This window comes from Dipodomys ordii, unplaced genomic scaffold (genome assembly GCF_000151885.1).
Source record: "Dipodomys ordii isolate 6190 unplaced genomic scaffold, Dord_2.0 Scaffold152, whole genome shotgun sequence".
Lineage (NCBI taxonomy): Eukaryota > Metazoa > Chordata > Mammalia > Rodentia > Heteromyidae > Dipodomys > Dipodomys ordii.
Window position 1 is genome coordinate 5,583,999 of NW_012267368.1, and position 16,440 is coordinate 5,600,438.

Consider the following 16,440-nt stretch of genomic DNA (forward strand, 5'->3'; position numbering starts at 1 on the left):
TGGGAGGGGGAGGAGTAGGGAGGCCTGAGGAGGTGTGGGGAGGCCTAGGAGGTGTGGGGAGGGGGGGAAGGCCTGGGGGGCATGAAGGAGGCCTGGGGAGGGGTAAGGAGGTGTGGGAGGCATGAGGAAGAGTGGGGAGGCCTGGGGGGCGTGAGGGAGGAGTGGGGAGGCCTGGGGAGGCATGGGGGAGGCCTGGGAGGTGTGGGGTGGGGTGGGGAAGATGGGGAGGGGTGGGGGGCGTGGGGGGCGTGGGAGAGGAGTGGGGAAGCCTGGGGAGGCCTGGGGAGATCGTGCCCTGGTGGAAGGTGGGGCTGTGGGCATGGGAATCCGGCTTCTTGGCATCTGACAGGAGAGCCGGAACTCAGGTCTGGTGTTCGGTGAGCCACACTAACACCAGGCAGTTATGACAACAATGTGGCTAACTGTGGAGCTCGGAGTTTTGGCTGCTTAGCTCTACCTTGTGTGTGGATAGGTAAACTGAGTCATGCTAGAGCACACGCATCCTGAGTGTCTGGGGTTCTTCTACAGGAGCCCTAGGGGCTAGGCAGGCATGTCTTCTGGATCAAGCTGATATTGAAAAGTTAAACGTAACCGGATCTTGTGTTTAGTTCCCCCACGTCACGAGAGAAGCGTGATAAAGATGAGAAGCCTTTTTAGATTGTTTCAGTGATTTTTGTTCTCGCCAAATGGAAAACTGCAGGAGTCACAGGCAGCATCCCGAGGGGATGGATGTGCGCTGGTGTGCGGGACTGTCTTCCCAGAGCAACCCCAAGACCTGACTTTCACCCGAGATGTCTCTCATGGCCTGTTTTCTATGTAAAATATATGTAAGAAATTTCTTTCAGCGTTATTCTATGTTAATCTTATTTCTCTTGAGACCTGAGCTGATGAACTTCTAATAGAAAGTAAGGTCTTCATAACAGAGTTCACCCCCTTAGAAAGCATGCCCCCTTTTAATAGAGTACACTCCCTTATAACAGAGCATGCCCCTTAGAGAGTACCCCTATAACAGACGGCAGCTTGGGTGAATGTGGGTTTTTCAGCAACGTTGGGTGGTAAACGTGGTGGTGTGTTTTTGAAAGACTGTATCGCTCACAGCTGATGCTCAATGGATGAAACACATTCAATGTAAGAAAGGAGCCAGGGCAGCGTTTCTCCAAACACAACGTGGGAAAGGGAAGGCACTCAGATGACTTCAGAATGTAATGACTCATGTAAGACTGGGCCCAATACTAGCCAGTTCTATCATTTGTATAGAAAGAAATCACATTAGGACAATGCAGTTTGGGATAGAGCGAATTTATATTAGTACCATGTAGTCATACATCACAGGCCAGACAGACCCAAAAGCTAATTCCAAATTCATTCATGGAGGCCACTCTGTGGTGCTGGCTTGTAGGCGGTCTTCCTGCCATGGCTGACATAAACCCGCAGCCTGGCTCTCTGCCTTCTCCCAGGGGCTGGGCTGGGCCTGCTACTTTTTCCGCTGCCCAGGCTCCTTACAGCTTCTCACCTGGCCTCAACTTCTTGGATTATAAAACCATTTAGATCTAAAAGACAGAAAAAAGAAGTAGAAGTCTCCGGGATCTGTACAAAATGAAGGCCAGATTTCCTGCCCGCACACCCAGGCTGCTTCTCCAAGGGGTATTGAGGACCCCGAATCTGGCCTAGGAGAATCCAGGCCAGGTGACCCCCTGGGCCCTGTGAGGCTGCTGCAGTGTACACCTTGTCTGGACAGCAGCATGGCATCTGGGAATAACGGGCACGCTGAGCCATGGCTTGGCCAGCTCGCCCCTGCTGCTCGGCCCCTGGCTCGGCCAGGTCACCTCTCCTCAGCCCTGGCCCAGGAGAGAACGGCACCGTCCACGACAGCCTGCACTGGACATCAGAATCTTCACCTGACACATAAATGTGATTCGAGCACTGGGTTATGAAGCACTGGATCCACGCCGTGCTTTCCTGCTATCCTAGCTGAGTTTCCAGTCCAGAAGGAGTGACTGAAGGGAGAGTTTGTGGAAATGAGACGCAGTGCAGGGCCTTCTCTTCATGACCACCGTCCACATGGACAGCAGTGGTCAGGCTTCCAGCCAGGATTTAGGCATGGTCTCCACTGTCATTTTGCCTTGATTTCTCTTGTGGGTACCGGAACTCAGAGCCTCTCTCTCTACTGGCTTCTTCTTCTCTCAAGGCTGGCACTTGACCATTTGAGTCACAGCTCCACTTCTGGCTTTTTGCTGATTAATTGAAGAGTCTCACAGACGTTCCTGCTCAGGCTGGCTTAGAACTGTGATCCTCAGAGCTGAGCCTCCCGAGTGGCCAGGACCACAGGTGTAAGCACCGGCGCCCGGCCACTGCTGACCACTTCACAGGAGCTCTCTACTTTGTATCCACCTCACGTTAGCAATTAGAATAATAAGATGCATTAAACAGACCCCTACTTGCATTTTCCTAGCAAGCAGACAGGTAAAAACAATTGTCCCTGCTGGAAATAGCAAAAACCCTCTACTCAAAAAGAAAATTGATTTTCTCTTTATAGGCCAAGTATAGAAGGTCTGCAAGACTGCCAGTTCCACACTTTCCTTCTTAGTGGGGTAATATGACAGCAGTAAACTGTGTCCTAAGTCACCGATCTGCTCCACTAGCAAACGACTCTAATTATTCTCAAGGAGAATGGAGAGCTGTGTGTATGCTAATAACACAACAGCAAACAAAGCCCTTATCAAAAGAGAATCTTCAACAACTCAGAAATGGGATGGGATCCCACTGTTGAAAAGAGATGAGAGAGAGAATGGAGTTTCCTTAAAATCCTCATCCGGATCTGAACACAGCTGCTCAGCAAATAGAAAACCTGGGAAGAGAGGCCTCTCAACTCATCTCTGCCTGCTTCTTTGCTCAGAATCTATCCAGATAATCCTCTGTTTTATATTGCTGAAAAGTAGCTTTCTGGGCGTTTCTTAAAGCTTCCAAAACTCAGGTGTCAAATACTCATTAAACTGGAAACTGTTACCAGCTTCCAGTCAACAGAACAACTTCCAAAGTGGAAATCAAATGTTTTTTTTATTAAGAAAACTGTAACCTTAGATTTTAATCCAAAGTAAAAATTGTGTATGTTTTATATGTCGTGTATAATAAAAGTGAACCTTGTATTGTTCACACTGTAATTATAGAGAACTACAGTACTTACTGGGTTCATAATTATGAACTTTTAAAAAGAAATTGGGTCAAATTATAGGCTGACATTTAAAAATGTGTGTTATATCCAAATTACAAGGGGGGTAACCTGTTCCCGTTTCTGAGCAGTAGTCCTTTGTACCAAGCAGACTGTGCGTTCTCATGTCATTAAAAATAGCCTGAAGCATAGCGACACTTCAGTACCTGTAACAAATGCTTGGTTCATTTATACTGAAGTTTCATTTACATTTTCTGTTTTTGTCTGTCTGAACGTTTCTTATTTTATGCTCTTTAAATTTAATCCGTTGATCAAATCAGAATCAGATCTGACTCTGGGAATTCAAGGGGATTTGAATCTTGCCAGTTCTGTTTGTGAATCATGAGCGATCGCGGGGCCCTTTCTCCTCTTCCTCCTCCTCCTTCGCCCTCCTCCTCCTCCTCTCCCTCATTCCTCCCCCCTCCCCTTCCCATGTGTGTATTGTGAAGACACATCACATGCCTGGGGAGGACGGAGCAGGACAGGACAGGACCGGGCAAGACCGGGCAGGACGGGGCAGGACCAGGCAGGACCAGGCAGGACCAGGCAGGACCAGGCAGGACGGAGCAGGACAGAGCAAGACGGAGCAAGATGGGGCAGGACGGGGCAGGACAGAGCCGGACCGGGCAGGACCGGGCAGGACCGTGCAGGATGGGACAGGACAGGGCAGGACACTCCCTTCAGGGTAATGTTAGAGTATCTGTGAAGAATAATGCAGTTTCCCAAACAAATGCCTCCACCCCTTTGAAAAGCATCTCCTGGAATGCAGAATAGAACTCAAGACATAATAACAGCTTTTCAGAGATCCCACGAGTAATGACCAGTGTGAAGGCTTCTTCCTCAGATGGAGGGCCATTCGGGGGCCAGGAGGCAGAGACGGACTGGGTGATTTGGGGACAAGCAGCAGGAAGACTACCCTTTCTCTAGAGGCCAGTCATCCTTTGCAAAGCCTTCAGTAATAAAAGAATAGGGAACATCTACTGTCTGGCAGCTCATGCCCATATTCCTATCTTACTCAGGAAGCAGAGACCTGAGGACTGAAGTTCAAAGCCAGCCCAGGCAGAAAAGACTGTAAGATTAGATTCTTATCTCTGTTTAACCACCAAAAAGTTGAAGTGAAGGCATGGCCCAAGTGGCAGAGCACCAACCTTGAGTGCAAAAACAAAGCAAGAGCATGAGGCCCTGAAGTTTCAGTTCCAGCACACACACACACACACACACACACACACACGTGCATGCGCACACGCACGCGCACACACACATACATCTTAGTTCCAGTCCTAAATGAGCTATAAATCAGCTTAGATGACTATAGACATCTGACACAAAGACCAGCTTCACCAGAAACACAAAACCCCATAGTTTAAATTCAAGGTCAAGTGAGAGCACAGAAAGGAGTAAGCTGGATTATTTAAAAACTTTGTCTTCACTAATGTTGTAGCTACAATCAAGTAGAACAGAACAGTGGAAACTTAGAGATAAGCATTACCCTGGAAGAGATATGCTGTGAAAATCTTTTAGAAAGGGGATAGAATCTATTCTTAGAAAGATAAAAAGTGACAGGACAGCTATTGAACAAGAGCAATCCAATCCAGGGGAAAGTCACAAAATACAGACAAAATCCCATTGGGAGCAGCAAACAGCTGGTTATTCTGAGAAGCTGGTTGAGGACCAAGAGGAAAGCATCTAAATGCCAGAGGGTGGAATGTTTTGATTCAAAGCTGCTTTGGCTACTCGTGTGATTGAGAGAAAAATCACTCGGCCTGCAGGCATCGAAGATGATGAGCAGAGCCAGGCCCCTGTGGCTCATGCCTGCAATCCTAGTTACTCAGGAGGCTGAGATCTGAGGATCAAGTTCCAAAGTCAGCCTCAGGAGACAAATCCTTCAGATATTACCTTCAGTTAACCAGCAAAATGCTGAAATTGGAAGTGTGGCTCAAGTGGTAGAGGGCCAGCTGTAGGCAAAAATGCCGTGTAAGAGCTCTAAGATTGGAGTTCAAGCCCCAGTATGGGGGGCAGGAGCAGAGAATTCCTTAAATCACAGTTCAAAATTGTAGAAAAGATAGCTGGGCACCTGTGGCTCGCACCTGTAATCCTAGCCACCCAGGAGGCTGAGGTCTGAGGATCATGTTTTGAAGCCAGTCCAGACAAGAAAGGCCAGAAATGGAGCTGTGGCAGAGTATCAGCTTGAGTCAAAAAGCTGAGGAACAGTGTGGAGTCCCAAGTTCAAATCTCAGGACTGGAACCATTTGTTTTTTAATAAAGAAGATGATGTATCAATTTCGGATTGTTTCTGTAACAAAATACTGCAAATGCAGTGTTTGGTTGGTTTTAAGCAAAAATAAAAAATGTACAAGCTTTCGGATCTGAGGTGCAATGGGAAAGGAATGTGCAGCCTGCAGCTCTTCCAAAGGCCCCATGAGGAACGACTTTGCTGATCTTTCCTCCTCCTGTGCTGCGGGCTCTCTCCCAAGCCAGTCCATGCCTCCCTCCCTCCGAGGCCAGCAGAACCTGACTCCTCTCTGACACCTGTTCCTGTATCAAAGGAAAGTTCCAGAGCAAAGATGCTATGGCTCCCCAGGCTCACCTAGGTAAGGCAGGGCTGGGATTACTTTGGGTGACATTACAAGGTGATTCGGTTGGAGGTGCCACATGGCTATCACCACCAACAGAGGTAAGGATAGAAAAATGAAGATGGTTGGAAGGAGGACAGGAGACATGACAAAAATCACACCAGCTTCTTGTAGTAGATAAAAGAAGAATAAGAGAATAAGAAATTAAAAAAAAAAAAAAAGGAAGGGAGGAATGGAGGGAGGGAGGGAGGGAGGGAAGGAAGGAAGGAAGAAGGAAGGAAGGAAGGAAGGAAGGAAGGAAAAGGCTGGGAATGGTGACTCAGACCTGTATTTCTAGCTATTTGGAAAGCTGAGATCTGAAGGTCAAGGTTCAAAGTCAGCTCAAGCAAGAAAGTCCATGAGACTCTTATCTCCAATTCACTGCCAAAAAGTTGGAAGTGGAGCTGTGGCTCAAGTGGTAGAACACCAGCCTGGAGCACAAAATAGTTCAGAGACAGCACCCAGGCCCTGACTTCAAGCCTCAAGGCCAGAAGAAAAAAAAAAGAAAGAAGAAAACAGGAAAGAAATTGTGAAACATGCAATAGGAAAGTAATTATCTAAACTGAAGAAATCATGAAATCTTGACACTGTTCAAAATAGACATCAGATACAAAACAGACTTGGTGCACTCCAAGAAGAAAGAAGAATGGATCTAAAAGGATTTAGCTCTTAGACTTTGAGAATGTTAGTTAAATGTAAGAAACATTACCTTGTTTTACATAGTGTGAACATTATATCATGATTAAAGTTAATGTTGTTTAATTGTAGAACATGCACCTAAACCAGAATAATTTCTGCAATGAAAATTCAATTCCAATTCCAATAATGGCCTACAATTTTAAGATGAATTTAGCAAAATCTAAGACATGATATAGAGAAAAGAGGATGAGGAAAGTTCAGTTCTCTTAGACATAGCAGTGAAGTACAGTCAATAAATTGAGGCATACAGAAATTAAGTATGTCAACTTAGAAATTGAGAGATGCTAAATGTCTCATCAACTAAGAGGAGTATGAGGAATTAGAATACTGCAGGGGGAAGAAATAGTTTAAACAACAAAATAGTTGGCAATGTTTTTTAAGTTATAGGAGAGAAATAGAGGAACGATTAAAGCAGAAACTGAAGGTTGGTATACCAAGAATCCACGGTGCATAGTAACTGACTCAGCGTAGAGCTTGCTTCAGTGTCAAGGCAAATCCAGAGCGCTGTGACGTCATGAACAAATCCAGAATGCTGGGATGTTGGGAACAAATCCAGAACGTTACAATGTTGGGAACTAATCCAGAATATTGCGATGTCACAAATCCTGAATGCTGTGACATCATGAACAAATCCAGAATGCTGTGATGTCACAAGTCCAGAATGCTGTGATATCATGAACAAATCCAGAATGCTACAATGGTGGGAACAAATCCAGAACATTGTGATGTTGGGAACAAATCTAGAATGCTGCCGTGTCATGAACAAACCCAGAATGCTGTGATGTCATAACAGATTCAGAGGCTGTAATGTTGGGAACAAATCCAGAATGCCATAATGTTGTGAACATTAATGCTGTAATGTTGTAGACATGGTGCAATTCATGAAATGACTCATGTTTTTAACATGAAGACACTTAAAATAATAGGAAATGCATTAATATATTGAGACAGGCAATACAGAAACATGTAAAATTGGACATCAAAAATTCCCAATGTGAAGCTCACATCTGTAATCCTTGCTACTCAGGAGGCTGAGATCTGAGGATCACCGTTCAAAGACAGCCTGGACAGGAAAGTTTGTGAGATTCTTATTTTCAATAAACCATCAGAAAACCAGAAGTGGCATTGTAGTTCAAGCGGGAGAGTGCTAGCTTTGAGCTGAAGAGCTGAGGGGACAGCGCCCAGGGCCAGAGTTGAAGCACCCCAACTGACCAAACAAACAAAAAGAAAATTCCCAATGTGAAGAAAGATGGAATGCAGGGATTTTTCATTTGTAGTTTATTTACTTGTATTTTGTTTCTTATCTTTACAATCAGTGTTAAGTCACTATTTTTCAATTCTCATCATCAGAGAATTTTTTGTAAATTTCATAGTAACAAAGAAAAAATTCTATAGTAGAATGTGAGAAACTAAAACACACTACTGAAAAATCACTTATCCAAGGAAACAATTGAGAGGGAGAAAGACCAAAGGAATGACTTTGAAAACAGAAAACAAATACCAAACTGGCACAGGTAAAACTTTACCTGTTGATAATTTCCTTACATAGATTAAAATTTAACACTAAGGGATAGAGTGATTGAAAGGATGGAAAAAATATATAAATGACCAAACTAAATGTCTATAAATATCTCACTTCACCTGGAAGGATAGAGACTGAAAGCCAAGGAATACAAATAATAACAGTGATAAGGAAAGCCGTGATGTAGCACAGAGGGATAAGTTCAACAAGAGCAAATAATCACTCTAAATAGACTGGCAAAGCATCCGAGCACAGTAGATGCTACGTGACCCGGGAGAGGCCAGGCAAACCGGTTATACACATGACCCGGCAGGAAAACCAGCGTGTGGAAAGCCAGGCAGCGGTGGGTATGATGCTGGGAAGCCCGGCCAAGAAACCACTAGACACACTCACAGAAGCCCCTAGGAACAGCAGCTCATGACAGGAGGGAGTTGGTGGGCGACAATTCTATTCTGAGCGGTGGGCCTAGCGCCTACAGTTTTTTTTTTTCCCCTGACAACCAGATATTTAGCTTCTGTGTTCTGCTTCTGTGTTTTACCTGCCTTGCAAAACATAGGAGTTGGACAGATCCCATTTACATGACCACTGCACCCCTCCCCGCTACCGCCAGTATAAAACCCTCTGCTTGTTGTTACTGCTGTTTCTGGGTTCCCTATAGCTAGTTGTCGTCCTGTCCGGATATAATTGGCTGTTGACAAATTTCCTTTGGGGGGGGGATTGGGTAGGGGGGTGGGAGGAGGATGGGAAGGGATGGGAAGGGAAAACAAAGGAGGAGGCTACAATGCTTGATAAGAAATGTACTCATTATCTTGCCCATGTAATTGTAAGCCCTCTGTACAGTATGTTCACAATAAAAAACAAAATTTCCTTTTACTAATAAATTTCCTTGTAATCAAGATTTGGTTCTTGAGTTGGTGTTGTCTCCTGGTGATTTCAGCTCATTCAGGGGTCACCTGGATAGAGAAATCTGCATCATTTCTGGTTTGGACACCCAGGTATGCTGAATTTTGACAGATTCAGCCATTTGTCAAAAAAATGGAAAAAAGGCAGCATTTTATGACAGACTGAGTTCAACTTTCAATATTAAAATTGATGCCACCATTTCTAGGTAACAGGCAAACATTTAGAGTTTAGGAAGCTCCAGAAGGATCTCAGGAGAGACCAACAAAAAACAAACAAAAAAATGGAGGGGCAGGATCCTTGTTGGTTTAGATGAGGGTAAACATGCGCCTCGCTTTGCTAGGCAAAGGCTCCCCCAGTGACTTCTGGCTGCTGGTGTTGTTGCAAGACCAACATTACAGGCTCACGCCTGTAATCCCAGCTACCCAGGAGTCTGAGATCTCAGCATTCCAATTAACCATCAAAAAGCTGGAAGTAGAGGTGTGGCTTAGGTGGTAAGACACTGGCCTTGGGCAGAAAAAGCAAACAGCTAAGAGTAGGCCCCGAGTTCAAGTCCCAGTACTCAGCCAACCTCCCTTTCTCTTTCTCTCACACATGCACACACATGCACAAACCACCAAACACCTGGACAAAAGTTGGTGACAGATGGTGTGGAGGCCTTGGGTTCCAATCACAGCACCACACACAGTGCCACCTTTCTAAACAGAGAACTTAAAGTATGGATCAGCATTATCTGAAATGGGTTTCATTTATAAAATAAAAACACTGAGACTAGAATTTTCACCTTGGAAAACCTGGCAGTGTACTCCAGTCAGGATCTGTAATTCGACTTTTGCTTCACTTTTTTCTTTTCAAAGACAAAAATGTACTATCAAGGTCTCTACACATAGAATTGGGAAATCTGGGAATGAATTAGCTGTCCCTTTGCTTTCTATGGTGTTTAATTGGGCTGCACCATCTTGCTGTGCCTGGAATAATTTGTATTGCAAGCTTCCTGGGATAAATTAAATAAAAAAGGCCCTACGAGAACTGGTGGCACACATTTCCGTGTGACACAAGCAAACTGACACTTGTTAAGTTGCTTACTGGACTGAACAAACTTTTTTTCTTTTGCAGGGGGAAATGGATGGATCTAGAACAAAACATGTTAAATGAAGAAAGCAAAACTCAAGAGACACAAACGGTGCATGTTATCTCCCATATACAGGAAACTAGATCTGAAATACTGGGGCATGATAAATGACACACGACTCTAAGCATCCACACACGTGAGACCAAAGGAGAATGCTCTTCTTAGGGGAGAAACACAAAGGCACAATGCCTATGTGTATATACAATAACACCTATCAATGAACTCCAGTAAATGGTAACAAGAGTTTGTTTTTTGCTATTTCTGGTTTCTTCTCTTTTGGTCTTGTTTATTCCTTTCACTGTCTTTGGAGGGCAAGGCACAGAAATGGAGGGACAAAGGGTGAACAAATGCAGCAGTGGTATTTACTAGACACAATGTTGATAATAAACTATACAACTTGTGGGTAGGGGTGGGGGGAAAACCTGGAGGAGAATGAGGGAAGGGGTGACCCTGTCCAAAAAGAAATGTACTCATTGCCTGACTTACGTAACTATCACCCCTCTGTACATCACCTTTATTATAATAATAAAATTAAAACATTTTTTTAAAGGACAGGATATGTAGTTGGAGATGGTTGTTAGTTTTCCAGTATTTTTCAGAAGCTTAAGAGAATTTCACTTCAAGGAAAATGCTGTAATTTTTAATGAGTTCTGTTTTATGCTTATAAATTAACCACTTAAGAATTTTTTTATTATACAGAATGTGTTCAGAAACTCTATGGATGTTACATAGCTTTGACTATAGCTTACACAAATTTCAAATCCTTAAAGAAATCTCTGTATGATGCCAGATATTAAAATGACCAGTAATTGAGTTTTTCATGAACAACTATCTTTTTTTTTTTGTCAGTCATGGGGCTTGAACTCTGGGCCTGGCCTGGGCACTGTCCCTGAGCTCTTCAGCTCAAGGCCAGTGCTCTATCACTTGAGCCACAGCTCTACTTCTGGTTTTCTGGTGGTTAATTGGAGATAAGAGTGTCATGAACTTTCCTGCCCAGGCTGATTTTGAACCGTGATCCTCAGATCTCAGCCTCCTGAGTAGCTAGGATGACAAGGCATGAGCCACTGGCATCCAGCTGGTACAAGTATTCTCAATGTATCCACTTATGCTGGAATGCAAAGGTCATCTCAAAAGTTAATGCTACATCCAGCAATACACACAAATGCTTTTCTGGAGTGGCAGGACAGGCAAGGGACCCGTGTTTGAACAATGTCACTTACAATGTACCTTAGATGCCATGGCCTGGCGCAGACTGAATTTGTGTGAGTATGAAACTGGAAGGACACTTACGATTATGTATCAAACTGACAACACACTGCAAATGGGAGTGGCATTTACTCATCAGCTATCCTGCGGTATTACTTCAGACGATGGGACACAGATACTTTGAGATTCAACATTTTTCTGGAGACTGTAAGGCACTGATACAAGTAATTTATTATGCTTGAAAAAGCAATGAAGAGATTAATTCTGAGGATTTTAATCAATTCAATACTATTATACATTAAAGAAAAAAGTCCTTCCACAAACTTCTCTCACAAAGCCAGTAGTTCTGTATTTACATAGAATTGTTATAATACTTTTCAGTGTTAATCTATGATACAATAATGTTATCTCAGAAAACATAAAAATATAGCTTTTTCTTGGCCATGCTCTCTCACTTTAAATGAGCCAGAGAGCTCATCAAAGTTACGTCAGGACTTCCAAATGCAGGACAGACACTATCAGCTCCTCCACACCAGGGGCCGGAGTCACGCGGAGTAGACAGAGGGCTCGTCCTCATCACTCAGGTCTGAGTCGTCGTCTACTCCTTCGATGACAGACTTCTTCCCTTTACAGCAGGACACAACGAAGCCAATCAAGAACACCTGCAGATGAAAACCAGCCACCTGTTATGTCTCAAATCCAAAACTGCTCAGAAGCAATTCCTTCCAATGTCAACAAACCGCCAGGACACAGAGGAACTATGAAGACACAGGGAAGGAATGTTCACATCTCACTGCACGGAGGGCTGTCCATCCTTACCCCAAGAAAGGCCCAGTTCCCGAAATAATATGCTGCGCTGAAGAACCAGAACTTGTGAAGGAACAGATAGGTCCGAGTTACTGTACATTGATCTATAATAAAAGCAAATAAAAGAATTGAGGTCAGGTGGTTTCTTTCTTAAATATGATAATTTGTTCTGAATCTCAAAACATTTCTTTGAAGCCGGGTGCTGGTGGCTCACGCCTGTAATCCTAGCTACTCAGGAAGCTGAGATCTAAGGATCACGGTTCAAAGTCAGCCCGGGCAGGAAAGCCCGAGAGACTCTTATCTCCAATAAACCACTAGAAAACTGGAAGTGGTGCTGTGGCTCAAGTGGTAGAGCACTTTCTTTGAGTTGAAGAACTCGGAGACAGCACCCAGGGCCAGGGTTCAAGCTCTACAACCAACAACAACAATAATAAAAACAAAAAAAAATTTCTTTGTAAAAATTTAAGAATCCAAATAACAGCCCATCATGAATAAGAGAGTAGACAACACTCTAGGCCTCTCCAAAGCCATCTCAATCACTTCCATACAGATGGATGAAAGGGAAAGGGGAGTGGAAGAATACAGTCAAGAATATACCACAAAATTAAGAAAAAGGGAAGGTTTGGGTAAAAGAGGGTGAAGTGTTGATCAAGATGCACTGCATTCATAACCTGCTGTTACAGGCACCTCCTTTGTACAACTACTCAAAGACTGAAAAAAAAAAAAGGAATGTCCCCATTGTAATCTTTGTCTTTTCTTCTTCTTCTTTTTTTTTTGGGGGGGGGGGTCCGGTTGTGGGGCCTGAACTCTGGGCCGGGGCGCTATCCTTCAGCTCTTCAGCCAAGGCAAGCACTCTACCACTTGAGCCACAGCGCCACTTTCGGCTTTTTTTCTTTTTGCTTATGTGGTGCTGGGGAATCGAACCCAGGGCCTCAGGCATGCGAGGCAAGCACTCTACCACTGAGCCACCTTCCCAGCCCTTCTTCTTTTTTTTAAATGCTGGTCCTGAGGCTTGAACTCAAGGCATGGGCACTGTCCCTGAGGCTCTTTGTACTCAAGGCTAGCGCTCTACCACTTGAGCCACAGCACCACTTCTAACCTTTTCTGAGTAGTTTCTTGGAGATAAAGAATTTCACAGACTTTCCTGCCCAGGCTGCTTGGAACCATGATCCTCAGACCCCTGCCTCTTGAGTATCTAGGATTACAGGCGTGAGCCTCTGGTGCCCGGCTTCCTGACATTGTTTATACTCTTCACCCACAGGATAGTCTAGAAGGAATATTTAGTTTGGTAGGAAAATAAAAAAGCCTTGAAGCCAGGATTCCGGCTTCACACAGGAGCTAGTCTTCACCACCATCCTTCTGCCTCCACCACATTGTATTCTGACAAGTGACTGTATTGGGTTACACTCATAAACTGAGAGTAGCCCCTGGGGAGTCATGGCCAGCACCCCCACATATTTTATATTCAAGGGGTCCACTCTGAAGAAGGTGGTATTGCTCTTTAACATCTGCCAGCTCCTAGCTGCTCTCCTGGGCCACTGGAGTTCTAAGGATCTTTCTAGATATCTGTACATGTAAATCATGAACTATTCCAGTTAGGGATCATGTTTAAAGTCTGGAGCCACCTGACAGATGTCACTCAAAAAGGACACGTGAATGTTCCAATTAAACTGAAGACTGAACATTAACAATGACAAAGAGACTATACAGAAGAAGTCCTACAGTGGAAGAGGCAAGTGAGTACCCAGTCAGGCGCAGGTGGCTCACATCTCCAATCCAAGATATCAGAAGGCTAAGATCTGAGGAGGGCCGTGCTGAGAGAGCCCAGACAAATAAATCCATGAGACCCTTACCTCCGATTAACCAGCAAAAAGCCAGAAGGAAGAGTGTGGCTAAAGTGGTAGAGCACCAACCTTGAGTGAAAAAGCCAGATAAGAGCATGAGGCACTGAATTCAAACTCCACTACTAGCACTAAGAAAAAGAAAAAGGGCTTCTCAGGGACAAAAAGAAGAATACAATGCAAAACATCCCTTCTCCTTAATCACAAAAATGACAACAGAAAAGGCAATTGGACCATTTTGTCATGCAAAAAGAGCTTTTATTGCTAATTGGTACTTTGGATTTTTCACTTCCTTTTCTTTCTTTTTTTGTGTGGCAGTACTGGGAGTTGAACTTAGGATCATGAGCCAGCTCAGCTTGTTTGCTCAGCTGACATGAGTCATGCCTCTGGCCCTATTTTGTGCTAGGTATTTTGGGGACAGAGTCTGTTGGTCTTCTCTGCCCAGGCTGGCCTAGAACTGTGACCCTCCAGATCTCAGCCTCCTAGCTAGGATAACAGGCATGAACCACTGGCACCTTTTAAACAATTTGTTATACATCGTTTTTTAATATATGCTGACTGTCACTAAGATAACTGATTAGCCACTGTAATAAAACTACCTTTTACTTTAAATGTACTTTTCAAAAATAGTGTGGATACAAGCCACAACTGGATCATGATATTCACTTGAAACCAATTTATAACTGTGCTTTACATTTGTGCATATTAGTAAACAAATACATTGTATATGCATAGACTCCAAAGGCATTTGAGAAAACTCATGTGCCATGGAGAGTAATGTAAATAAAACAGTGCTTTGTTTCCCTAGTGCTAAAACTCTTGGTCAATGACTGGACCACTTGGATGCCACTTTATATGTAATGGTTTCCACGCCACACTAACTTTGGCTTCTGGTTAAGGTCTTCCCACTGCTGGATGCTACTGAGTATTTATAAGAAATGCATGCACCTTACAGGAGAAGACACCTGGAGCTTGGACTATACTGTGAAACTCAGGAGAATTACTTACAGGCTTCTTTATCCCCTTTGATTAGCATACAGAGGTGGGTTTCACTGTGACCTCGAACAGATGTAACCTGATTAAATTCACTCGCCCTTCTAAAACCATTCCAGCAGGCTTCACTGTTCTATTTCCATTTACACAAATGACTTTAGTCATGTTCACCCTCATTTTGCCTTCTGCTCTTCCCTCCTCCCCTCTGATCCCCAACAACAGAGCTGGGTTTACTCTGTCATTCATGTCTTAGTTGTGTTGACTGTGCCAAAAGCTTCACTTCAGTGGCTTAAGAAAGCAAATAACATGGGGCAGGGGATAAACAGCAAGCAAGTTAGAGCAAGACCACCCAAGACAACACCACAGGTACAGGGACAGAGGAGGAAGAGCCTGAGACTTCTAGGAAATACAACCAGGGACAGGACAGATAGGAAAAGAGCCTGAGACTTCTAGGAAATATGACCAGGGATAGGGACAAAGAGGAAGTCAGAGCCCAAGACTTCCAGGAGATAAATCCTCATTAATCACTGCTTTAATATCCAATGTATTTAGAGCACATGAAACTCAGACAGATTAGACTGGAAAAACTAGCATATACACTCAAATAAGTAGGAGTGCAGGAAATAAGGAAATACCTAATAAAATCCAGACTTGTGTGCCTATCTGTCATATCACTAAATCACTACTTTTTGCAGGTGAAGGGAAAAGAAGTGAAGAACATGGCATGGAAGATCAAGAAAATTCCATTGTAAAGTTTCATTGTATCTTAAGAATATGTGAATTGTAAGATGCTTATAAAAACAGATTTTTTTTTTTACTTAACAAATTTTAAAGTTTTTCCCCCATTACTAGGACATAAACTCATGAGTATAAAATGTTGAATGAGAGCCCAATGCATGGAGCTCACCACTTGAGCCACAGCTCCACTTCCACTTTTGTAGATTTAACTGGAGATAAAAGTCATACAGATTTCTCTGGGGGCTGGCCTCAAAACCATGATTCGAAGATCTCAGCTTCCTGAGTAGCATTATGGGTAATCATTTTTAAGGACCAGTATAGTTGGTGTTAAAATCTGATTATAGTTAACTAAGTTTAAAGGATTTTTAAGGTGCTAAAATGTTCCTAATTTCATTTATATAACTAACTGGCCATATAAAACTTATTAAAAGGTAGTATAGGCAACATGTTGGCACAATACCTATAGAGACTGTATGTATGTATGTATGTAGGTGTGGTTTAGTGAATTCTAAATTATCAATGTTTAACCTCTTAGTCTTAACAGTATAGTTTACCTTTTTAACAAAACAAAAATATCTAAAGGGTATAGTCAAAAATATTAAAGTTGGAGGGCTGGGAAGTTGGCTCAGTGGTAGAGCGCTTGCCTTGCAAGCCTGAGGCCCTGGGTTCGATTCCTCAGCACCATATAAGCAAAAAGAAAAAAGCCGGAAGTGGCACTGTGGCTCAAGTGGTAGAGCGCTAGCCTTGAGCTGAAGAGCTGAGGGACAGCGCCCAGGCCCAGA

At 43.6% G+C, this 16,440-nt stretch overlaps 1 protein-coding gene across 1 annotated transcript in view; it reads right to left on the bottom strand.

Annotated features, from left to right (window-relative positions):
• Nucleotides 1-11,487: 11,487 nt before the first annotated feature.
• Lmbrd1 (LMBR1 domain containing 1) overlaps nucleotides 11,488-16,440 on the bottom strand; it is a 75,036-nt gene continuing 70,083 nt past the window's right edge. Inside the window, exons 15-16 of the mRNA XM_013032265.1 lie at nucleotides 12,099-12,190; nucleotides 11,488-11,941 (exon numbers count right to left, since the gene is read on the bottom strand). Of these exons, the coding sequence (XP_012887719.1) occupies nucleotides 11,825-11,941; nucleotides 12,099-12,190 (209 nt within the window). The 3' untranslated portion in view covers nucleotides 11,488-11,824. The remainder of the gene's footprint in view (nucleotides 11,942-12,098; nucleotides 12,191-16,440) is intronic.